Source organism: Dipodomys spectabilis, unplaced genomic scaffold (genome assembly GCF_019054845.1).
Source record: "Dipodomys spectabilis isolate Male_0828 unplaced genomic scaffold, ASM1905484v1 ptg000030l, whole genome shotgun sequence".
NCBI classification, from domain to species: Eukaryota; Metazoa; Chordata; class Mammalia; order Rodentia; family Heteromyidae; genus Dipodomys; species Dipodomys spectabilis.
The window spans coordinates 3833992-3859912 of record NW_024870707.1 but is presented as its reverse complement, the minus strand read 5'-3'; the positions used below and the strand labels follow the sequence as shown (position 1 = coordinate 3859912).

The following is a 25921-nucleotide window of genomic DNA, read 5'->3' as shown; positions in this document are numbered from 1 at the left end:
CATTGGTTCTTCTTTACAAAATTACTATTATTATTATCTTCATAAATATGCCAGGTGACCTTTAAATATCCCATTACTACCTTTGCTAATTCACCAATATCTGTGTGACTTGTAGCTACTTTATTTTGGCAAATAATATTTGTACCTCTTTTCTTTTAACATATTTCAGTTGGAATAGAATTCTATAAGAAAGTTACTTTTCCCATTATTTTATTTACTTATTTAACTTATTTACCATTATTTTTATTCATTTATTCCTTTCAATATATATCTGGTATTTATTCTTCTGTATTATTATTCATTTTGTTGCTCAAGTTGTTCTAGATTTGCTGAAACAGATACTTTCAAGGCTGCTTCCCTAAAAGGCACTAGCAGCTGACTAGGTCCCACAAATTAACTAAAAATGGGAAGAAAGCTCTGAATCTCTGTTTCCAATTTTATATGCATCTGTACTCTAAGTTGTCTTCTCAGCTGTTATTTTGCAATCAGCTTCGGTGGCAGGAAGAATGAAATACTAATGGATAACATTTTAATGAAGAAGGAGGTAAACCTATCCAACCTACTCAGAAAGGACAGTAAAGCCTCCAAATAGGACATACTGCCTTTCAGATAAGAACTTCTTACTGTCCAGTGGTAACAGTAATAACATTTTCTCCTTCTTTGAAATCGCCCCTCAAACAGGGACTGAACCAGGACTGCTTAACTATTAAACGTGCCTCTCTCCTCCTGCCCTGAGTTCTACTCAACACTATAGAACCATGTCTTTGCCCTGAAGATGGCTGATGAAGGATTGAGGTTCTGCCTTCCTTTGGTCTCCTGTGCCATGTACTAAAAATCTTCTTTCTCTGCCCTTTACCATTACTGTCTCTTCGTCCTATATGCAGAGCTGAGTAGCTGGTCCTGATAGATAGAATCAAATGAATTTGGACTTCTAATTCCAATAGAACTGTGATCAAAATTTTTTGTGTGCTTTCCTTCTGACACATGTCCCGGCCTTTTTTTAGTTTAAATTATTTCTTTTATATTTTCCTTACACTCTCTATTTTTTTTTCATGAAGGCTCTAAAATTGACCAGTTTCTCTACACAGAAATGGCTATTGTTTTACATTTTACAAACCAGGATTTGAGCAAATTCAACCATTGCTATATGTGTGTGTATTTTCTTTAAGAATATATCAAAAGTATGATCATAATTTTAAATTCCAAATGTTTTCATCATTGTAAGTTTTTGCATAACCTCTATGCCATTGCAAATCTTTGTTTTTTTATGGAAGAACCTGATTCTGAGTTTGTGTCCAGAAATATCCCATATAGATATTTATTCACATGACAGTTTCTGAATGTCTCCGTTCTTCAGTAATCATTTTTACAGTGACGATACTAGTTCCTCTCTCAAATTCTCCTGAAGATTATTAAATTATATACATTAATCCCTTTGCATAATGTTTAAAAGAAATATTCAATTATGATGTGCCTCATGCCTTTAATGAAAGTGATTTTCTGTGTTACAGGGGATCTGGGAAATTTTATAAGAAGATGAGTGTTTTAAAAGATTAGAGAGCATGGGGTCCCGAGCTAGATTAAAAAGGAAGCAAGTTTTTTAGTGGGCTTTTGTGAGATGAATCAATAGAATACAAATAAATACTTGTGGGCATGTAAGAGATGAATCCAGTTGGCATGCTACATCAGTCACTAAATGAGTGTCAATATTGTATCAAGAAATAAAATCTAAAGATATAAAATTGGTACTGGGACAGTGGTGATATAGTCTTAGAGCACTGGCTTTGAGAATCTTTACAAACATAGAGAAAATAATTCTGTAGAGTAAAATGTAATCTGCTCAAGTATCTAAGGAGAAGATTAATGTGTGTTGGCTCAGATAATTTTCATCATCTTGGTTATCTTGAAAACAAGTTACTATTTTGCTGTATGTGCAGTAAAAAGAGAACGTGTCTGGAATTTGGAGTGTCCAACAAATAGTGAGGCTTATTTGCAGTATTTCCAATACAATTCAACCACTTATATAAAAGGTATAATATTTATATTTAACCAATGATATCTTGCGAAATACTCTATCATGTTACTTTTAGTATTTTTTACAATGATTACTCCTTAGCACTCTATAAATAGTTGTTGTATTGTATTTTTACTTAAGTATTTTATATTTTTTCTTGCTGTTTTCCATTATATTTTCAATTATTGGTTGATTATTTATGTGAAACCAGTATACAAAAAGCAGACTGTACTATTTTCCTGTACATATACACTTATGATGAAATTTAATAAATCAAGTATAGTTATAAATAAGAGTAAGTAATAAAGTAGAACCATCTCTGTCTCTCTCTCAAAACATATTTTTCTATTTGCTTATACTTCTTGCTGACCCCATGTGACTGGACATCCAAAAATAAAACTGGAGATAAAAGGGAGACTGCCATTTGAACTCTAATATTATTGTACAAATTACTTTATCAAATGTCACATCTTAAGTAATTTATATTCAGAAATGAATACATAATGTACCTAATTCAGATTTAGATATGGTTCAAAGAGCAGCTTGTTATATTTTACAGATTCTGTTATTAAGAGTTGGGGATTTATGGGCGGCGGTGGCTCATGCCTGTAATCCTAGCTACTCAGGAGGCTGAGATCTGAGGATCACGGTTCAAAGACAGCCCGGGCAGGATAGCGCCCAAGCCCAGAGTTCAAGCCCCACGACAAAAAAAAAAAAAAAAAAGAGTTGGGGATTTATGTGTCTTGGTTGATTTTTTGTAAACTTGGTTATTAATTCTGATCCCTTATATTTTGAAATGAATGTGTTGTTATAATGATATTCAATCGAAATATTTGACAACACAAGTATTCTAAAGGAAAGAATGGACTATAGGTAAAAAATAAAATAAAATTAACTTTAATGTCTCTTGTATATGTATATAAATTTATCAAACAATTATAAACACTTCCAGACTCTTTTAGATTTTGACAGTTAAAATTTATTTTTAAAAAGTATTGTTTTAAACAATTTGGCTAGTATTATTTGATGAACATACTTTTCACAAATCCAAAACTTCATATTACAAATGTGTCACTTAAGAGATGCTATGTTCATTCCTTTATTAATACTGAGGGAAACTGTTAGCATGCTAACAATTCCAAGCTAAACAATAAACGCCTAGTACATAGATATATATAATATATGGTTTTAAGCACAATGTATTAAAATATAAAACTTCTAAGCATTAAATTTCCTGAATCTGGATTTTTGGACAACTGTGTTATTTCAACAATTTGGTCAAATTGCCAAGTAGAAAGTTGAAGAAACAATTCTTTGCCTGTGAAATTACTGTGATATTTGAGTATTGTCTTCCTACGGCTTCTTCTATATTCTTTATGGAAGTAAATATTGTATTTTGTAACTACCTGATATAGCGAAGGGTTCCAACTTGTCAATACTTGTAAAAGCAAAGCAATTTCTAGAATTTCCCTTTCTGATTAGAAGTAGACTTTTCCAACACTGAGGCTGTCACAAATTATCTTTCTAGGCAGCTTCACTCCAGGAAGAAGAAAAAGGCAAACCCATCTCCAAGAAAGACAGAGACATATACCTTCACACAGCATACATCAAACCACATACATTTTTGTCTCCCAATTGTCTACTTAAAGTCCATTTCTCTTCCCATAATTTTCTTTCTGCTGTCTATCTTCCTTTAAATTGGGTATGTTGACTTCTTTTCTAACTCTGGAGCCTCATGAGTATTTGGCCTATGCATAAAATACATTGCCCCTTTTCTTTATTCTTTTTTTAAACCAATTCGTTCGCAGGGCTCCCACAGCGAGCCTCCTAGGATAAAGGAATATTTTCATATGAATGTGTGCTTCTTCAGGTTACTGATATTCAGGTTACTAACACTCATAAGCTTTCTAAAGTATGCCCCTTCCCTATGTCTCATAGGTATTTAACAATGTGCCAGCCTGCCACATCAATACATTTTCCTTAAATGTTTTTACTTGTAAATTCATATTCACTGAGCAAATGCTTTTCTTTGTATTATTCTTTTCATGGCTTCTTTGGCCTCTCTGTTTCTTAGGCCATATATCAGAAGGTTGAGCACTGGAAGCAAGATGGTGTAAAACATGGAGACGATTTTAGCTCTATTTTGTGAGTAGCTAGAAGTGGTTCCCAGATATGTAAAGATCACTGTTCCATAAAAGAGAGTTACTACAGTCAGGTGTGAGGCACAGGTGGACAAGGCTTTATACCTGCCTCTGGTAGGGTGCATTTTCAGGACATTGAGAAGAATTCCCAGATAGGAACCTATTACAGTCAAAAATGTAGTCGTTGATGTAGCTCCTGAAAGGACAGTAAATAAAATCTCACTGTGGTGGGTGTCCGAGCAGGAGAGTTGAAAGAGCAATGGAATATCACAGAAGTAATGGTTAATAACATTGGGCCCACAGAAGGACAGGCCGAGCAAGCTACTCAGGTGGGTGAGGGAGTTGGCACAACCCAACAGGTAAGAAGTAGTCACCAGGAAGATGCAGCACCTGGGGGTCATGACCCCTCTATAGTGAAGTGGGCTGCAAATGGCAACATAGCGATCATAGGCCATGGCGGCCAGGAGGAAGCATTCTGTAGTCAGGAGCATGCTGACCAAGGTGTACTGCAGGAGGCAGCTGTGATACGAGATGACTTCCTGCCCTGCCATGTAGCTCACTAACATTTTAGGAATAAATACGGAAGAATATCAGAAATCCAAGAAAGCCAAGTGGCTAAGGAAGACGTATTTGGGAGAATGAAGCTGGTCACTGGCCACAATGACTATGATAACCCAAAAGTTGCCCAATACTGTGCTAACATAGAGCAAGAGAAGCAACGAAAAGAGGAGGGTATTCAATTCAGGGTTATCTGTCAGACCCAGGAGGATGAATTCAGTGACCACACTGGCATTCCTGTCAGCCATTTATGCTGCTCCCCTAGGAGGAATCTGCAGGAAAACAAGGGGGAGAGGGGAATAACCAAATACATACAGATTGAAACGTGGATTTAATCAATGAAGATTCTCAGAAAATGGTGCAACATTATCTGCAATCATAATCCATAGAAAATGCAGATCTTCCAATGACAAAAAAAGATGACTACAAAATTGTAGTTGGATCTCTTTAGGGATAATAATTGGCATTATTTACTACATAAAAATATGTAGAGAAGTTATAATCTCCTGGGAAAGCCCTGACAAAAGTGTTTGCTTGGTAGAGTTTAAGAATCAGATCCAAGGTAATAGAATATTCTAGATTAAAGAGAATAAAGGCATGAATTTCATGTTTTGAAGAAGCATAACTTATAACAAGAAAGAAAGCAAACAAAACTTGATTTTTAGCAATGAGTGTTCTGAGATATTTGATTATTAATTATTCTGATGATATTTAGACAAGTTAAACAAATAAACAGAATACAAATGGGTGTTATAGGTCTGTATATGCATGTTGACATACACATCGCTGCAAACAGTATCATGTAATAAAACATACAAGGAAAAGCAAATGTGTGTCATTGGTAGATGGGCTATAAAATAAAAGCAATCATTTTATCGTAAAAATAGGAAAGAAATTTTTTTATCATAAAAATATTTATTTTTAAGGCTAATTTAATTCTAGGAAATCATTCTTTGTGATTCCAAATAATATCACTTGATTGTCTAAATCACTGGAGAAATTATTGAATGATTGGAATTTTTCCTCTTCAGATATTTCCATAATTTCTTGAATTGTGTGTGTGTGTGTGTGTGTGTGTGTGTGTGTGTTGACAGGTTTGGAAAACTTTTTGATATGTTTTACTTCCTGAAGTCAAATCTCAAATATAATTTTAAGAAAAGAATCATATTTCCTGTACACTCAATCATATCATATGGTTCTGACTTTTCCTTCTGGACAAATTAAATCATTAAATAAATATTATTTCAGGTTTGATCATATATTCCCCCAAATAAGAAAAAAACCGCCTATATCAAAAATATTTGCATAACTCTTGGATAAATAATGTTTAGGGGAAAACTCTTCTCCTTATAAGTCTGTTAGGAATTTGCAATATGTCATTATGGCTTGGGTACTTTCAATGAAAAATAATTTATATTTATATATGACATATATATTTATAGATTCCATCTATAAATATATATTTGTATATTTAGAAATTATTTATCACATCATTATCTAAAAATGTCATTTATCAGATTTTTATGACAAACTCACTTTCCCCTAAATACTGAATATTTTATTTATTTTGTAATCAATAACTCCAAATCATTTGATAATATTTTCTAATGTTCGAAAGTGATGAAGATATCAGTCGAGATCATTGCTGTGTAATATTAATATGGTAACCATTTAATAATGCAAATACTGTGAACAGCCCTATGTGATCTTTTCATTTGTGTCTGTTTTACTGAAATGGTAAAGATTTTAAAACAATAATTTTTTACCAGAGTAATCTCTCAGCCAAACAATTGGCCCAACCATTACATTCCTCTGAAAACCTTCCACATACAGTTGTGAGGATTACATAAGAAAATACATAAAAACTGTCATCTACAATGCAAGAATATACCTAAGCCAGTCATTGCCTACTTAAAACAAAGAAAATGGAGATGATCTGTTGACACATTTCTAAAATGGCTTTTTGATTAAGCCAACATTTATATTTCATCAGTTTTATTTAATTGTCCTCAGATAATACACATTGTTTGACCTTCTTTTGGAAACAAAACAATTGTGTTACATGTGACTGTGTTTCTTTTAATTTCTGTAATTTCATAGTTGTTTCTTTAGTGTTAGGACTGCCTTCCAAAGGCAGTTTTCTTTCTCTATAAAATCAGCTGTGATGTAATAAATTAATATTTGAGTCTAAAATTAGTTTTGATAACAATAATTCCAAAAAATCCTTGCTATTTGCCTCAGAGTTAGCAAGATTCAACAGTTGACATCAATCCATCTTAGGTTTTAGGATTTTAAACAAATTCTCCTTTGCAACTTTCAACAAACAAAACTAAGACTCATTAAATGTAGCTACTTGAGGAACTGTGGAATAAATCCACACTCTTCTAAGAAATGCCGATGGTGTTGTAAATGGGATATTTTCATAATCAGAATGGATTTAAAGCAGATTTTCCCTCACATTAGATTCAATGTTTGAATCTAATTGTTCCTTTAGAAAAATCAAAGAAAATATTTATAAATCCTTTCTTAGAACACATTAGTAGGGCGCTTACCTGGACTAGAGAAGAAACTGTGGTCCTTTCCTCTTAGTTCCGTCAAGGTTGGGTTTATATTTGTTTTCTGATCATTGGAGGATGAAATCCCCAGGGCTTTGCCAACCCTAGGTTTCGTTAAAGCAGTTAGATAGCTCTGAGGAAATTAAGTCCCTTGCACTCTTCCCAAATTGTAGCAATTTGTATATTGAGCCTTTCCTTAGCTTCAGAGAACAATTGACTTGACTATTTCATGTTGATGCAAAGGAAAACTAAACTCTTAAGCACTGTGCTTAAATGATAATTTCTATCAATTATATGCACCTATTATCCATAGAATTTATTACAGTCAGTTTTTAAGTTTTATTCATTGGTGAGACTGTGATTGCATAAATATATTAGTAGTGGTAGTTTTAAAACTAGAAAATATATTTTTTGTTTCAATGTGAAAGAATCCAATATAGCAAACGCATTTTCTAAACAGGATTTCATGTTTCTGTGTGTGTGTGTGTGTTATGTGTATGTAAGCATATACTCAAGTGCACTTTCACCAAGCAGATTTTTTTTATATTAGTGACAATTCATCCAAGTGGTGTATTAGGATGAAGTTCAACATTTTTTATTATATTGGTTGAATATGAAAGCAATTTATGAAATGATGGGTAAAAAGGAAATGGAAAAACAGAATAAAATATAAAAATAGCATATTCAGGGTAAGTTGGTGGATTAAATGTTATACAAAATTAAAATAATAAAATAATTACAAGAAGAATAATATTAATCATATGCTACCAAAACAACAAGCAAAATTTGGAGTGACTTTAACGTGAAACAAAGTGAAAACACTAATAACATAAGGCACTGTCAGTTTTGCTAAAATAATTGTTGCTTTTTCTCTGGACCACTAATATCAAGAGGGACTGTTTGAAATGATTTGTATTTATATGGGCCTAATATGTACCAAGCACTTCATAACCATTAACTTTAATCATTATTTAGTTTTATTTACTGAAAAATTCGGATTTACCTGAGTCATGATATGAAGGATTGCTGGGCCACTATAGAACTTGCTCAAGGTTTACATGAAAACCAGGAGACTTATGAGGGTATTGTAGCAAAAAACAAACATTTGAGAAGTTAAAGACTGAAGAATAAGAACATATGAACTCAGACCTTATAAGACATAACTAAAACGCCATGTCTGCTTTAAGTCACTCTTTTCAAACTGAAAAAATTGTTATTATTATTTAATTTAGTCAGAGTCTTTAGTAATACATGAGGGTTTGGATAGGATGGTTGTTTGATTTTTGCATGATTATTTGGAGTGGCAGTTATATACAGGCCACATTTCACTCAGGACAGCTGACAATCCCCATTATGTTTTTGCTGGCATCATGCCATCACTGGCTACTCATAGAGCAAAACCAAACCTTAAATCAAAGGATTATGAGTTCCTAGCATTGACCCTTATAGAAGTAAAACACCAACATACAAGACACAAATGCAGCTATGACCAATCCAATGGTACCAGTGAGTCACTCACTTCCCCGAGTTACACCATGAATTCATGGCAGGGGCTCATACATAACTGTGTAAGTAAAAACACAGGTGACTAAGATATAAATGCAGCCTTAACTTCTCCAGGCAGGGCCATCAAGACATTTCTCTGATGGGTTAGACCATGAATTTATTGCATTAGGGTTTGAGTACCTGTGTAAATAAAACACATGTAGTATATGTGTGTTTCATGACTATATACAAAATGCAGCCATAACTAATGGTACCAGGGAGTCATTTCCTCAATGAATTATACCAGTCCCTAAATCACAAATTGCAAATCTGTGTGAGTGGCATAAAAGAGTACTACATATGTAATAACCATTCCATCAGAAACTGAAGTAAAGTTCACAAATAAACCTTAGGCAAGTTTTGTTAGAGAAACAATGATCCTAAGCAATAATCAGTTTGAGATTGGAGCAACAAGTACATATCCTCAGGTCATTTTTCTTGATAATTTTATATGTCCAGATGAGATAGCAACAGGTATTTTATCAATGGAATTCTTATTTATTTTCTACTGATTAATTCAACTATAGTAAATCAGTTTGAATATGTTTGGCTCAGTTTATGTGCATGATAAGCCTATATTAGAACAAAAATCACTTAGAATATCACCATTGAATATATGTGACACTTTATATCAATATGTGACTATATATACATATATGAAGCTATATCATTTATTTTATTGTACGGCCTTATTGAAGAGTTACCAGATTCAATTTTCTTCAGACTTCTAGGAAAGTAATTTTTTAAGGAAAAGTATATTTTTTCTAGTTATTAATTCAATTATCTTGTAACTAGTTGATAGAATGAGTTGAAGGCGGGTATCGCATAAAATATCATATCTCCTCTGATGTATTGCCTCCTTTTACACATGCATATTTTGGAATTGTATTATTTTGCTTGCATCATGAGAGGTCAAACCGACCTTTTAGAGATTGTATATTATGCAGAATTTATAAGAAGTAGAGTTTATTCTGCTCATATCATTTTTATTGCCTGTATATATTTCCATGCATGCCCCTTGGATTTTATGTTCAGTGGTCTTAAAAATTGGTACATTACATAAAATCATAAAATCAGTATTTCAAGGTTGGTATTGTGAAGGTACACTTGTATCTATGATTTGAATGAGAAAAAAACACAAATGGATTTGCAGGCTTCCCTTTGCTAGAATACATTGCAGGGATTCTTTTGCCTAATGTCTGTAGACAATGTTGTTCTTCACCTGAACTGTTGCTGAACCAATCCCAGTAGAAAGCTGACTTATCTTCAATAATGAAAAACAATCATGGTTTGTACACTAGATGTTTTCTTTGGAAATTGTTCAGCTTTTCTCTTCAGTTGTAAGTGAAAAATAAATAATAAACACAAAATAATTTTTAAAGAATATTGGAAGATACTTAAAATAAGAATCAGCTATGGTTTCTAATGATCCCCTAAGGTTCATGGATTTACTCATTCTAAATAGTAAAGAAAATTCTTCAGAACAAGCTTTTCTAGGCTTTCGTGGTTTTCCTATACAGAGTACTGACAAAGTGGGTGCTTTCTCTCCGGTATCACTTCATATGTGTGAGTGAAAGCTGGGAGCAACAGCGGAGAAAGTGTTAGAATAAACTCTGTGAGTGGGAAGGTAATCTAGGACCAGTTTCTTTAATGTTTCAAATTGTGTATATTTATTTTAAGTTCCAGTATTTATGATCATACCCATGACTTGGCTGACAGAAGGCAAGAACGCTACTGCTAGGCTAACTCCCCAGCCTGTACCTTTATTTTAGGGAATATCAGCCCATAAACAACCAAGGCAAACTTCTGGAAAATGTGTCTCTGAATTTTCTGGGTAACATAAGTATCAGTATTTTCTATGACTTAAAAGTATTTTACATTTTTATTTTTTATTTTTATTGTGAAAATACTGTACAGAAGGGTTACAATTACATACGCAAAATAATGAGTACATTTCTTATCAAGCATTGTTGCCTCCTCCTTTGTTTCCCTTCCCATCCCTTCCCATTCCCCCCACCCCAAATTTCTTTCTATATTCAACTAAGGAAACCAGCTAAGAGTTATTTTATTATTCTGTCCTTTGTCTCTACTGGGGGTATATAATTATTTGTTTATCTCTATATAATAAATCCATACGTCTTTATGTTCATGTCTACTCATGAAAGGAAGGAGCAGTCAAATGTCTAGGATGACTGGCTATACCTCCATCCAGGTTTTAGGCTAGTTAGCACATTTCTCCTCCATTTGTGTTATGATGTAAGATTTCTGTAGCTATGATTTTATCATTGTAACCCACAGGACTCCAGCCAAATAGACCACAGCTTTATTTTGAATACAACTTTATTTAACCTAAAAAAGTCATCATATCTCGCAAAGCACTGGTTTTGTTTTTTGTTAGATCATTTCATTGGACATGTGTAGTGTGTAATTAACAACGAAAAGGTTTCATCTCCACCGCCCTCTTCACAGCCTCCTTCACCTCCTTGTTCCTGAAGCTGTAAATCAAGGGATTCAACATGGGGATCACCAAGGTATAAAACACCGAGACTACCTTCTCTTGTTCTAGGGAATATTGGGAGCTCGGCTGGATGTAACTGAAGCTTATGGAGCCGTAGAACAAAGTCACAGCGGTCAGGTGAGAAGCACAGGTGGAGAAGGCTTTGTGTCTGCCTGCTGCCGAGCGGATCCTCAGGATGGCAGCCACGATGAACACGTAGGACACCATGACCGTCAGGAACGTAATCATAGCGATGATGCCAGAGAAGACTAAAAGCAGCAGTTCATTCATGGAGGTGTCGGAACACGACAGCTTCAGCAGAGGGGGAAGGTCACAGAAGAAGTGACTGATGACCTTGGGCCCGCAGAAGGACAGGTTCAGCAGGCCGATGGTGTGTGTCAATGAGTTGATGACACCTCCGACGCAGGATCCGAACACCAGCACCACGCACACGGTCCTCGTCATGGCCACGGTGTAGAGTAGAGGGTTGGCGATGGCCACATAGCGGTCATAAGCCATGGCGGCCAGCAGAAAGCCCTCCGTGGTCAAAAGGGTCACGAAGAAGAAATACTGCACGATGCATGCCCGGAATGAGATTGTCTCCTGCGCGGCAAAGAAGTTCAGGAGCATTTTTGGTGCGAACACGGACGAAGAGCAGGCGTCCACCAAGGACAGACAGCTCAGGAAATAGTACATGGGCATGTGGAGTTTGGGAGTGATCTGGATGAGAAGCAGCATGCCCAGATTGCCCACCAAGGAGATCGCATAGATGAGCAGGAACAAGACAAAGAGGAACGCCTTCAGTTCAGCCCGATCGGTCAGTCCCAGCAGGATGAATTCAGTCACAAAGGTAAAATTGACGCCAGCCATGGGACTGGGTTTCCTGGTACCTGCGAATCACAACGAGACTGGGATACGTTTGGAGAATCCATGGCTACGTTAATATCTTTAATATCTTCTGACTCGAAGTCAAGAGCTTCTCATCTTTAGATGTGCATATACGTTTTAGAAAATTTAACTAGAAAGTCTATGGTTTACTCACTTCTAGTTTAAAAAAATCCATATTGGGAAAAAATATATATATAAAATCAGAGTCCTAGCTATAAAAGGCTTGTCTTTGCTACCTTTAATATGAACAAGAACCTGAAGAGAATTCCATGGTAAAGATATGTTAAGAAAACTCAGGTTTATACATACATACAAATTGGAACTAGAACTTTAATCTCTTTTCCCAATGTAGTTTTTATGCTTTGGTTTTAATGGTAGGTAATATGAAATAAATCAACACACAAGACTTCTTCCTATTAAACAGAAATAAAAGGGTCTGAGGGTACACCTCAAATGTAGAGTGAATACCTATCATGGACAAGGTTCTTTTTACTTACTGCCTGGCACACAGAATAAATGGACAGACAAACAAACATACAAATACATGAATACATACACATATACATATATATACATGTACTGTATCTTGTTTTTCCCCCTTTGGTACCTGTCCTGGGGCTTGAACTCATAGCCTGGGCACTGTCCCTGATCATTGTGCTCTAAGCCAGCACTCTACCACTTGGGCTGCTGCTCCATGTCTAGGTTTTTTGGAGCTTAAGAGTCTCACGGACTTTCATGCCCAGTCTGATTTTGAACCATCATCCTCAGAATTCAACCTCTGGAGTTGCTAGGATTACAGGCATGAGTTACCAGTACCCATTTTAGCTTGACATTCTTAATCTGAGGTATTTAACTATACCTTTATAATTAGTTTCTGCTCCACTTTTTTTTTCTTAGCACTAGATTGTTTCCAGTCCCTGTGTGTTCTCCGCAAGCTTACCACTACTGAGTTATACTCTTAAACTTCCACAATTATAAAAAAGAAAAAATAATAATGTGACAGAAGTGTGCGACCTACCATGCCAAACTTCTGAAGTCAGGCTTAAATAACAGCAGGTGATACTGGCTTCTGAGGAAATACCCACCAGTAATGACATGAGAGTTGTCTATGCTGGAACATGGAACATGATCAAAAGCAAGTAGTGTATAGTCAAGTAACTTGAGGGGATGGATAGGGATGGGATGGCCAGGTGGAGAATGATGTTAAGATGACACTCATCAAGATGCATTGAAGTTATACATTGACATGTTAAACTTAAACTTGATTGTACAGCTACTTAAAGATAATAAAAAAGAAAAGCAACTTACAACTGTCCTTTGATATTCAATGGAAATGCTTACTGAAACTCAACAAACAAATTCTTTCATTTCTCTCAGAAAAAGCAAACCCATGAATCAAAGCAAACCTACCCAAGATACCTGCATTTCTTTCCAAGCTTTTTTAATTCCATGTTTTAATCTGATTCTGCATGAAAAATGTAACAATACATAATAATTTCATACCTATCTTCTGATTAGTATAAATTTTGCACAAAAAATGTAATATGTTTTTCTCACATATATATGCATATACATATATAAGTATATGTATACTTAAAATATAAGTCTGATTTTTTTAGGATAAGATTTTTAAAATATAATTTTAATAGTCAAGGTCAAGATTTTTTACCTGGATTACCTTGAAACACTGTTTTTGAATCATTTGAAAATTTGATTTATTTATTCTAAATCATATTACGAACTATTGCTCACCAATGACAGACTAGAAATATCTAACCTGCTTCTTTACATATTCTTTAAACTGTATTCTATCTTTTTTCATGTACCCTTTTACATGATTCTAAAGCAGGGAGCTTAAATTTCTTGAATTTGGTTTCTAGTACACAGAACATCTTGTTACTTTTGTTGTGGTGATTTTATCTTATCTATTTTAGATACAAAAATAACAGAATTACAAACAAGTGTTGGAGTTCAGGCCCTGGTTTTCTACAACCATATAGTAGCACAGGGAGTCTCTAGTCCTGATCAGTACTTTCCTCTCAGGACAACCTGTGCAGAAAATAATTTTCCATAGGAGCCAGAGTCCTTTAAATTATCTCTTGGACCCTCTGAGCCAAGTGCAAATGTACATAAATATTTGCAGCCTTAGGATACTGGTATCTTTACCTCTACACAATACAGTAAGGAATAACATTTTCACTGGCTGTATCATTATTCTGTCATTTTGAGACTCTGTTGCCTATCAAATGGGCAAAATTCAGAAAAAAAATACATTAGAAACCAAGACAAAAAGAAGATAACTATGTTATATCTGGGTGATATATACTAATAATTGAAAAATACTTGTGTTTCTGACTTAGATTAATTTGAATTGTGAGTCGTACTTTCAGAAGGAAGGTATTTTATTAATGAGCAGAATGTGTACAACTAGTTGGTATTAACACAGAAAGAAGGACAGAGAGGCAGGATAAGGGATGTGAACAGAGAACTAAATTATCATTTGTCCTTCCCCTGTAACTTGAAATGTTCATTATTATTAGGACCTATTTTCCTCTCCATTACAAAATAACTGATTTGTTAGCTATGACTACGTAGACTAAATAGGTGAACCTAACCTATCATAGAAGCAAAGATATTTAACATCTCATCTCATTTAGGAAACCTGTAACCATGCCCAGAGTTGATTTTTTTCTTTGCTCACCCCAAACAAAAATAGAAAGAGAACACCGAAAATATTCGATTAAAGGTATCTTACTTTTAAAATGATGCATTACTTGGGTGATTAATAGTAGTACCAGGAATCAGGGATGGATTTCAAACTTATCCTTTCATAGGGAAGAATCAAAAGTACAGAATCCTTGGTATAAAATTGAGAGCAAGATTGTTAAAATCATGCCAGAGGGCACGCTTCCATGAGCAGCTCAATTATATATTCACATTAGTTCAAGTGGGAATTTGCCCCTAATGGAGTTAACCGATTAAAAAGATGTAATATTTGCATTACTAACTTTCTTCAGGGATTTAGAAAATTCTCACACACATGATGATTCCCCTAAGACATTTTGTTTTCTTGAATTTTATAATGCAGAGAGGAAAATGTGGAGGAAGTCAGGAGAGAAAGAGAATTATGTTTTCTGGGAAAAAATGTGACAGCATTGGAAGAAATGCCTTTGGCATCCTTCTCAGAACATATTCCATGGATTGAAGTCTTGGAAAAAATATATAAACATAATAAATCATAAGTGGAGTTTAATGTAGTAGAACATGATACAAAAATAGGAGAAAACAAGGGTGGGGGGAACACTGTTCAAAAAGAAATGAACTCATTACCTTATTTACATAACTATTGTTACCCCTTTGTACAGCACCTTTACAGTTTAAAAACTGAGCTGCCTGTAGGTAGCTCATGATAGTAATCCTAGCTACTCAAGAGGCTGAGATCTGAGGATCATGGTTCAAAGCCAGGCTGGGCAGTCAACCTCAAGAGACTCATCTCCAATTAAGCAGCAAAACCTCATAAGGATAGGTGTGGTTCTAGTCATAGAATATCGGCCTTCACTCTGCTTATTTTTACTTATTTCTAAATATCTGTCTCAAACTAATGCATTGGGAATTTTTTTTATTTTGATTTAAGATGACTTGCTCTAAATATCTAAAAATAAATAATTTTTATGTTTATAATAATTGTTAAGATCATATTTGTATAGAATAATTTTCACTGTGTGGCGGGGATATAGCTTAGTGGTAAAACATTTGCCTAGAATGAATAAGACCGTTGATCATTGATACTGTTATGCCAAGGTTGCAGGATTCCCCCCCCCCCCCCCCCCCCCTGCAAGAAGATCACCAAGAGTCAGACTCTACAGTTGCTTTATTTAAACAGGCTGCAGCTCGGGCCTCATCCTACACTCTGACACAGCGGAGCCTAGGAGGAGAGCCCCGAGCTAAGGATTTGCAGGTCTTATATAGGCACACAATCAACCAGGTGTTTTGATTACCACCACTTGTTGCTTTGCTAGACAGAAACAAGCAACAAGTGGTCACTGCCTCAAAATTTAACCTTTCATTCTCCCCTTTGACTTATGGTCCTGAGCCACAATCTATGGCTCTGGCCCAAAACTAAACTCCAACAGTTCTTGATCTTGAACGGGTATACCAATAACAATTAGTCCACTTTTCTTTTCTTGAGGCATATGCGGAGTGGTTGGGTAGGATGCTTGGAGACTTCCCATGATTTCCCATGGTCGTCCAGGGCAAAGGGCTGGTATGGCGTGGGAGCAGTGGATCCAAGCAACAATGCCATCCACCTTATGGCAGTGGGTGTAGCCAGTAGCACCATGTAAGGTCCTTTCCACCCTGGTTCCAGAGATCTCAAGTTGTGCCTTCGAACAAACACTCAGTCTCCTGGTTCAAACAAATGCGGGGGGAGGGGGGGGTAGGAATAAAAGCAGAATCATAATGCTCTAAGCTGGGGCCACATACTCTTATGCACCAGCTGTAAATAGTCAAGCTTACACAGAAATTCAGTATCATCCAAATCAGCAAGCAATTCAGTCTGAAGGCTAGGGAAATGGGTGGAGGGTGTCCATACATTATTTCAAAAGGAGCAAAGCCAAGCTGATAGGGTGAATTTCTTATTCTAAACAAGGCAAAAGGAAGGAGCGATACCCAGTCTGTGCCAGTCTCCAAGGCCAATTTAGTTAAGGTCTCTTTTAGAGTCCGATTCATTCTTTCTACCTGCCCTGAATTATCGGGTCTATAAGCACAGTGTAATTTCCAATCTGTCCCCAGTGCCGTGGCTATTCCCTGACTTACTTTTGAGACGAAGGCCGGTCCATTATCCGACCTGATGGTGGATGGGAAGCCATACCTGGGTAGGATTTCTTCCAGGATCTTCTTAGTCACGACGTTGGCGGTCTCATGCTTTGTTGGGTAGGCTTCAACCCATCCTGAAAAGGTGTCAACAAAAATTAGCAAATATTTATATCCAAATTTTCCAGTTTTAACTTCTGTGAAGTCTACACACCTGGCGTATCTCCATGGAGGCGAGCTCCTTTTGTAATGGGTTGATTGGGGGCATTGGTGAGCTGACAGGCTTTACAATTTTTAACAATGTCCTCAATGAGTTGATTTCCTTGCCTAATTTTTACTTCTGAGTGTCGGAGCAAGTCCTGCATTCTTCAGGTTCCCATGTGAAAGACCCGATGGATTCTCTTAAGAATCCCCTCGCCCAATCTTTGTGGCAAAATAAGTTTCCCCTCACCAGTTTCCCACCAGTCTTTGTTTCCTTCTCTGCCTGGGGGTTCATAGGCCATGGGAATTTTCTTTATCCACTCCAAGTCTTCTTGGGAGTACTGAGGCTCAGGAGGCAAAGCTCCTGGCCCTGGGTCTACTAGAGTCAGTACTTTCACTCTGGGCTGGAGGACCGCCTCCTTAGCTGCCTGATCGGCCAAGTTACTTCCTTTGGTTATTGAATCAGTTCCCTTTTGATGGCCAGGGCAGTGCATAATGGCAATATTTGCTGGTTCCCATATGGCCCGGATGAGGCTTAAAATTTCTTGTTTGTTTTTAATAGTCTTTCCCTCAGCTGTCAGCAGCCCCCTCTCTTGGTAAATGTCTCCACGGACATGCACAGTGGCAAAAGCATACCGACTATCTGTGTACATGTTTAGTCTCTTCCCTTTTCCCAATTGTAGGGCTTTTGTTAGTACCACTAGTTCTGCTCTTTGTGCAGACGTTCCCTGGGAGAGTGCTTCTGCCCACACTATCTCAGTGTCCATGGTGACTGCTGCACCCGCATACCTTTTTCCATCTCGAATGAAACTGCTGCTGTCTGTGAACCAGGTATGCTCATCATGTGATAGTGGCGAGTCCAACAAGTCTGGCCTCTTTTCCTTGGCCTGGTCTCTCTTTTCACACTCAATTTCACATTCTCTCTCCTTCCTTTCCTGTCTAGAGCCTCAACTTTTGCTTTAGTCTGGTGCAGCTTGATTTATATAGGCAAACATAATCATCTGAGACAACTCCTGGGTCTCAAGATCATAGGGAGTATATCGACTAAAAGCTTCCATGAGCCGCTCAAGAAATGCTGCAGGACTTTCACTTCCTCCCTGTCTTACACCATAAACCTTGGCCATATTAGTAGGCTGGCAAGCCATTGCCTTGAGACCTGCCAACAGAGCCTGGCGGTAGACAAGGAGTCGCTCCCTACCTTCAACCGTATTGTAGTCCCATGTTGGTTGGATCTCAGGAAAATAGACAGCAATCAGGGCAGGATCCATGATGGCCGCTCCTGTGGGGCCAGGGATATGTTTCCAGGCTGCCTCTCAGATACAGTCTCTCTCTTCGGTGGTAAAAAGGACCTGTAAAAGCTGACTGCAATCATCCCAAGTGGGCTGATGAATAAAGAGAACAGTTTCAAGCTAACGAATTAAATCCTGGGGTTTCTCAGAAAAGGGGGCATTTTTGGGTGTGCCAATTGTATAGATCACTGGTAGAAAATGGCCAATATTGGAGTTGCTGTTGACCATCTGCATCCACAGGACCTAAGGTGCATAAAGGAAAAACAGCTGCATTAGAAGGGGGGTTGATCCCACTGCATCGTAGAGTGACTGGCCCCTCAGAAACTTTAAAGCAGGTGCCAAGGGTTCTATAGCTCCCTCCTCCTCTTGATCATTCTCAGGTTCTGCAAAAGGAACCTGGGAAGGGGAGTATGGGGGTGGAAACATTTCTTCTTCCAAGTTATCTCCCTGAAAAACCAGGGGTACCTTTTCTTTTCCTGTTTCTCAGTTTCTATTTGTAAGTCTAGGGGGCTAGATGGAGTGGTGCCTGTGGTTTCCAGTCCCGTCAGTCATACAGTCCAAAAAACAATAAACAGTACAAACAAAACACACGCAGGTCTGACAATTATGAAAAAAAGCTTACGAAGTGGAGATCTCCTGAATTGGTCCGCTGACTCCTGTAATGGGACACCCACGCCCCACAGCAGAAGGAGCAGACCCACAGTGGGCGAGTTGGACCTCAGTTAACACCGAACCTCGACCCACAATTCACAGGGGCGAGGTTCCAAGGACCCCAGCCCCACACAGCAGGGTTACCCCCACCCCACACAGGGTTACCCACTCCCTCTCCCCCCTGTTCCACACGGCAGGGTTACCCCCATCCACAAGAGGGTCTGGGACGTCTCCCAGTTCCTCCAGGGTTGTTGTGCAAGCATGTCAGCTTCGACAACCCTTTACGAATCTGAGCGGCCCTCTTCACAAGGGAAAATGAAAGTAAAACAGACAAATGACAGGACAAGACAAATTAACAAAGACAGTGCTGTTTTACCTTTGGAGTCTGAGGTCTCGGGGGTCTTTGGGGGGTATCCCGGATGAGCCCCCACTAATATGTTATGCCAAGGTTGCAGGACCCCCACCCCCACCCCTGCAAGAAGACCACTGAGAGTCAGACTCTACAGCAGCTCAGGCCTCGTCCTACACTCCAACACAGCGGAGCCTAGGAGGAGAGCCCTGAGCTAAGGATTTGCAGGTCTTATATAGGCACACAATCAACCAGGTGTTTTGATTACCACCACGTGTTGCTTTGCTAGACAGAAACAAGCAACAAGTGGTCACTGCTTCAAACTTTAACCTTTCAATACTACTAGTACAAGTAGACAGACAGACAGACAGACAGATAGATAGATAGATAGATAGATAGATGATTGATTAGATGTTGATAGATATTAATCAAGTTCCACTTCCTGCTTTTTGAGTTGAATGCTGTTAGGTTCTTCCAGTGGCATTGTTCATTTATCATTTATTGCTTCATTTTTATTCTTCTCCCTTCATACCTAGAATTTATTTCTATGCAAATATTTTGTGCAGGAACCCTAACCAGTAAAATGCTGAATATATTTCTACCAAGTGCTGAAAGCTACTATTACAGATACTTTTTCTCTTTCTCCTATTATCTCTTCAGTGACTGCTAATCCATTCTATATTTATGCTTTATAAAGAAGAACTCATAAATGTTACAGACCATGATAGAAAATTTGCCCCATGAAAGTTAAAATGTGTTTGTTACTGTAAGCATCACTATCCCACAAAACTGTGAAATTTGGGAAATTATCACTTCATCACAATAAAGAATTTGAAACAAAAACTAAATAGAAAAACAGGCAAAGAATAATAATAAATATACAAAATAAAAAATCTGTACCTGTCTAATAGCAGGATTAACTCTTGTCAGATAGTTTGAGAGGAAAATCAACATTGCACCTACTACTGGCCACTAGTTTTTACAAATCTTTTTCTTCTGGATGCTGCCTGAGTGCGGGAGATCTCTGTAAACCTTTGTGATTCAAAACAGTCTCTCATCTTCTGCCCAGTCCAAATACAGAATCCGCTGCTGCATTAAAGTTTCATTAAAATCAAATTCATCTTTCCAGCCTGTATAACTGCTTGAAACTCTACCCTTTATTATTTTCCCCAGAGCACTCATAGGACAAATAACTCAGAAATGATACTCATTCCTTTAATGGGACACAATATTTACTATATTTATTTCCTGGGATTCCTCTCCCTGTCTCTGTCTCTGTCTCTGTCTCTGTCTCTCTCTCTCTCTCTCTGTCTCTCTCTCTCTCTCTCTCATCTGTCAATCTAAATACCTATCTAGATATTTATCATGTAGTACCTATCTCTATCATCTCTCTACCTATGAAACTTCAAAGTAATATAATTACTTGAACAATATGTAAATCTTTGGTTTTTACTAAGGCTTACATCATTCCCTATTATATAATCAATTTTTAAAATGCTATATTGTTTGAAAACAATGCAGAGTGTATAAACTCCAAATTCTGTGGCTGTCTTGTGTTTCTCTATTGAAAATATCTTATGACCATTTTCAACTCTTTTCATTACCATCTTGTGGAAAGGATCTTAATAACATATCCAAGTTTATGCTTCTCACTAGTTTGATTGTAATAAGCCTTGTTTAACATACTTAGAATACTTAGCTGAGTGATTGGACAGGAATCTTTCTGGACTTTTTTCTCATGTCATTGATGTTCTAGGGTTTTTTTTTTCTTTTTTATATTTGGCAGTACTAAAGGTTGAACTCAGAGCCTCTTTCATGCTGGGTAGGGGTCCTACCACTTGAGCCATGTCTCAGCCTTATGGTCCATTGTGAATATATTTTATGATCTTTTTATTATGAAATTAGTATCCTTTTTAATGTTTAAACTAAGCCTGGTACCTTTCTCTTCTTTCAGACCCAAAATCTCTACACATTTACTATACTCCACTGCTATCTCTCCATTTTTTTAATTTTTCTTCCTCTTTTTAAAACACCTCTGACCTATAAGCTATTTGTTTATTTTGTTTTGTTTTGAATGGTCTAGAACATCTCGTACTTCTTGAGTTTATGTCTTGCCTTTATCCTTTAGTTCCTTTAGGACTAATGCTACTTAGCTTATTACACTTAACGTTTATTTTTTCTTTTATTGTGGTAGTGACATAGGTTCAGAATTTTCCAATCATTATAAACCTTGTTCTGAAGAACACAAATCTCTCATTCTTGTTTATGAGCTCTCTTAACTATGTTCACCATTCTCTATTATTTACATACTTCTTACATGTTTCACTTTTTTCTTTTTAGGTTCTTAGTAACTTTTTACTTAACAATTCTTTCTGTCATATTAGTATATATTGATAAGAGTGACATTGCGCAAACTTTTCTGAGGCATACAAATTGCATTTAATTCAGGGTTAACTTGTAGCCTTTGAGAGAGTCTTTAAAACATCATCTTACTATTGTTGGGAAAACATATATAAAGAGAGCATATGCTTGCAGGAGATAGTTCTACATAACTGTTTTATTAGTATCCTCATCATTATTGATATTATTATTATAAAGTAGTTGTACAAATAGGTTAAATTTCATAACTCAGGTTATGAGTACAATGCTACCTGCACAATGCCACCTTTCTTCATTCTCTCCCCTCTATCCTTACCCTCAGGTTATATAGATGATTTTTCCATAATATACATTAAATATAATGGCTAAGTGTTCTAACTCTTCCTTTTTTAATTCTTGTGTTCCCATTTTTGTCCACCCACCAAAACGTTTCCAACTTACTGAAACTCGTTTCCTTTTTGTTTCTTTCCTTCTTTCTTTCTTTCTTTTCTTTCTTTGTTTCCTTGTTTCTTTTTTGGTTTCTTTGTTTCTTTGGTTCTTTCTTTTTTGGTTTCTTTGTTTCTGTCTTTCTTTCTCTTTCTTTCTCTCTTTATTTCCTTTCTTCTTTCTTTCTTCCTTTCCTTATTCCTTTTCCCTCAGCTGAGATTTTCAGTCAGAGCCAACTAAGAGTTATTTACAGGAATTATGTAAGTCTACCAAAAGTTGTTTATAGGAATTATGCCTTTGGATTCCTCCCCTAATATATCCGCCTCAAATTTCATGCTATAAACAAACTTGAATATTTTCTTTTCTTTAAATAACAGTTCTCATTTATAACATGCCTTAATTACTTTTTTGCTCTTTCTAACAACTTACTTTTTATCTCTTAAATCTTTTCAGCTTTACATTACACAATGTGATTGGCACAACAAAAGTATTCAGTAGAAGTATGTTTATTTAAAGTTTTAAGCAATGAGCCATTTTAGGATATTATTGAGACATTAACTCTAAATATCAAAAGGAAGGTAGTTTTACTAAAAGAATGACATTTAGAAAAACTTAATGGTAGCATCTGGATGCAAAGATGTTAATTTTTAACTGAGACAACAGTGCATTTAATAAATGCCTACTTATAGAACATTATTTGATTTGAATTATTATTAGCTTTTCCTTTTTAAAACCACAGTGAGCTCTTTCATTCTGTAGCATAAACACTTATTGGAAAAAAGACATACATAGATATATATATATATATATGTATATATATATATATATGTATATATATATATATACATATATATATATATATATACTAGCTTTTGAAGGAATAAAATCAATAAGCTACCAAAATAATGAATGTGACTTTCATGCATCAGGGAAAACTCAAAACTGTTGTCCTACATGCCCTGAGAGTGTCTTTATCATAATTTTCTTCGCGATGTTGTTGTAATTTTTAAAGAACAGGTGTGTTCAGATTAATGTCAGATGGCTAAAACCGTGGATAAGATTCAATCACGTGAGTTTTCTCTTCCAGGGTAGCAATCTTTTTGCTGCATCTTTCACATCCTTATTCCTCAGGCTGTAAATCAGTGGGTTCAGCATGGGGATCACCAGTGTGTAAAACACGGCGGAGACCTTCTCCTGTTCAAGTGAATACTGAGAGCTTGGCTGGATGTAACTGAAGGTCACAGACCCATAGAATAAGGTTACAGCAGTCAGGTGAGAGGCGCAAGTCGAAAAAGCTTTCCTCCTCCCCTCAGCCGAGTGGATTCTCTGGATGGCAATGAGGATGCGGGCATAGGAGACCATGATGACGAAGAAAGTGAACATGGCGATGACCCCGGAGAAGACCAAAAGCAGCATCTCATTGGTGCGCGCATCAGAGCACGACAATCTTAAAAGAGGTGGGATGTCGCAGAAGTAATGGTTCACAACGTTGGGACCGCAAAAGTCGAGTCGGAGCAAACCGATTGTGTGTGTCAGAGAATTAATAAGCCCACCCAAGTAAGATGACAGGACCATCCGAATACAGAGGCTTTGGGTCATAATGGCGGTGTATAACAAAGGATTTGCTATGGCCACATAGCGGTCATAAGCCATCATGGACAGGATAATGCCTTCGGTGGTCACATACACTGCAAAAAAGAAACTCTGTAGGACACAGCCAACAAATGTGCTAGACTTGTGTTTCGATAGGAAATGGACCAGCATCTTAGGAGCAAATACGGTAGAGTAACAGATATCACAAAAAGAGAGGTTACTGAGGAAGAAGTACATTGGGGTGTGAAGCTGGGCATTTAACCAAATCAAGACAATCATACCCCAGTTACCTACGAGGGTGATGAGATAAATCAGAGTGAAAAGCACAAAGAGAGGGAGCTGCAAGTCAGGATTCTCAGTCAACCCCACCAGAAGGAATTCCCTCACACCTGTGCGATTACAACCTGCCATGCATTCAGGTTGATGGGTTTCTTTAGTCCTGGAATAAGGTGATGTTACTAAGAGAAGAAACATGTGATCTCCTCCATGATGTAAGATTCGTTATTCCATGAGATTCTTAGGACTCCCCTGCAGTTCAGATGAAGAAGAGATTAGTTTTAGCACTGGGCCCCACTTGTGGAAGACATTCCATGTATTTTATTATTCAAATTTAAAAAAAAAACTTAACATTGATTGTTTTATTCCAGGTAATTAAAAATCCATTTTATTGTGATTCAAAATTTGAAATGTAAGATTGATTATTTTATTTCTGATAATCCAATTCAACATAATAATCAGAAAAATAAAAGAGAGAGAGAGAGAGGAGAGAGATAGAGAGAGAGAGAGAGAGAGAGAGAGAGAGAGAGAGAGAGAGAGAGAGAGACCATGACAATCCTCAAGCCAAGCACAGTGTGGTTTATCTGTTATCCTGACACTGAGAAGGCTGAGGTAGAAGGATCATGAGTTCCAGGCCAGTCTGGCCTACATAGTGAGTCCAGTCCAGCCTGGGCTATCTACTGTTTAAAAAATTGAATTGGATTACAAAAAGCAAACTTTGTTATCTCAGAAAACTATTCATAATTAGAATGGATATTCAAATCCTAGGCTGAATACCCAGCTCTCACTCATTCTATGACATATTCCAGATTTCTTCTGGAATATAGAACAGATATTCCATTTCACTGTGAGTACCCTAGCGCTTTCCTTTTATTCCCAGTTAAGCTTGACACAGTCACTTCTGTAATATGCAAGCGCCTTAATTTCCAATTTTGTTTCACTGGGAATTATATAAATTGAGCTACCATTTGTTATTTTATTGAAACATCTAAAATGCTTAAATGATATGAATAAATTAATGAAAATGCTTATAGCTCTACTTATCTGATAATTGCAGCTACCAATTGTCATCCTTTTCTATAGTCTAAGGACATATCAATTTATTCTACTAAATGAAGAAAAGAGAACATTCTCTCTTTCTATTTTATCATTTTGTGTGTATTTACAGAAAATATTTTTGGATTTAAACTGTTACACAATAGCCTTACTTTATTAGTAAGTGGTCTATGTGAAATCATAAAAAAAAGATTCATAATTCTTAGTCTTCCCATGATGGTCTTAGTTTCCCCACAAGTCGCTTTTGTGAGAATACAAGTTTTTCCTATTTCCTATGTGAAATATGTCTATCTCATTTAAAAATATAAAATCACTTTATCATTCCTCAGTCATGTCCTGTATAGAAGGCAATATATAAAATGTTAGGCATTCATAATATCAAGCAGGATGTTTGGATAGTATCTCTGTGGAGGTTCACATCACTAAGATAAGATTTGAGTATACCTGGGAAGTAGTGTCACTAAACCAAAGCCCAAGTACTCATTCTGTAAGCATAGGTCAATCCCTCAAGTTTGAGCATGTCAATCAGTTCCCATCTGTATTTTATATCAGATATTATATATTATAAATCCAAGTTGAACTCTATCCAAGGAAAAGAGGAAATGAGATGTTTGGAAGTAGCAGGTTTTTTTCCTGTTAACAAAATCAGATTGCAAAAGCAAAAAATCAAGTTATATGATGGGTAACATAT

General features: G+C 36.5%; 2 protein-coding genes and 1 pseudogene across 2 annotated transcripts; all 3 read right to left on the bottom strand.

Annotated features, from left to right (window-relative positions):
- Positions 1–4022: 4022 nt before the first annotated feature.
- On the bottom strand, positions 4023–4961 carry LOC122104823 (annotated as a pseudogene).
- A 6280-nt stretch (positions 4962–11241) lies between these two features.
- Positions 11242–12237, bottom strand: LOC122105279 (olfactory receptor 1052-like). The gene has a single exon (XM_042676443.1). It carries the CDS (start codon positions 12178–12180, stop codon positions 11242–11244), a length of 939 nt encoding a protein of 312 aa, XP_042532377.1. The 5' UTR covers positions 12181–12237.
- Positions 12238–23370: 11133 nt separating this feature from the next.
- On the bottom strand, positions 23371–24309 carry LOC122105302 (olfactory receptor 1052-like). The gene has a single exon (XM_042676498.1). It carries the CDS (start codon positions 24307–24309, stop codon positions 23371–23373), a length of 939 nt encoding a protein of 312 aa, XP_042532432.1.
- Positions 24310–25921: the final 1612 nt, after the last annotated feature.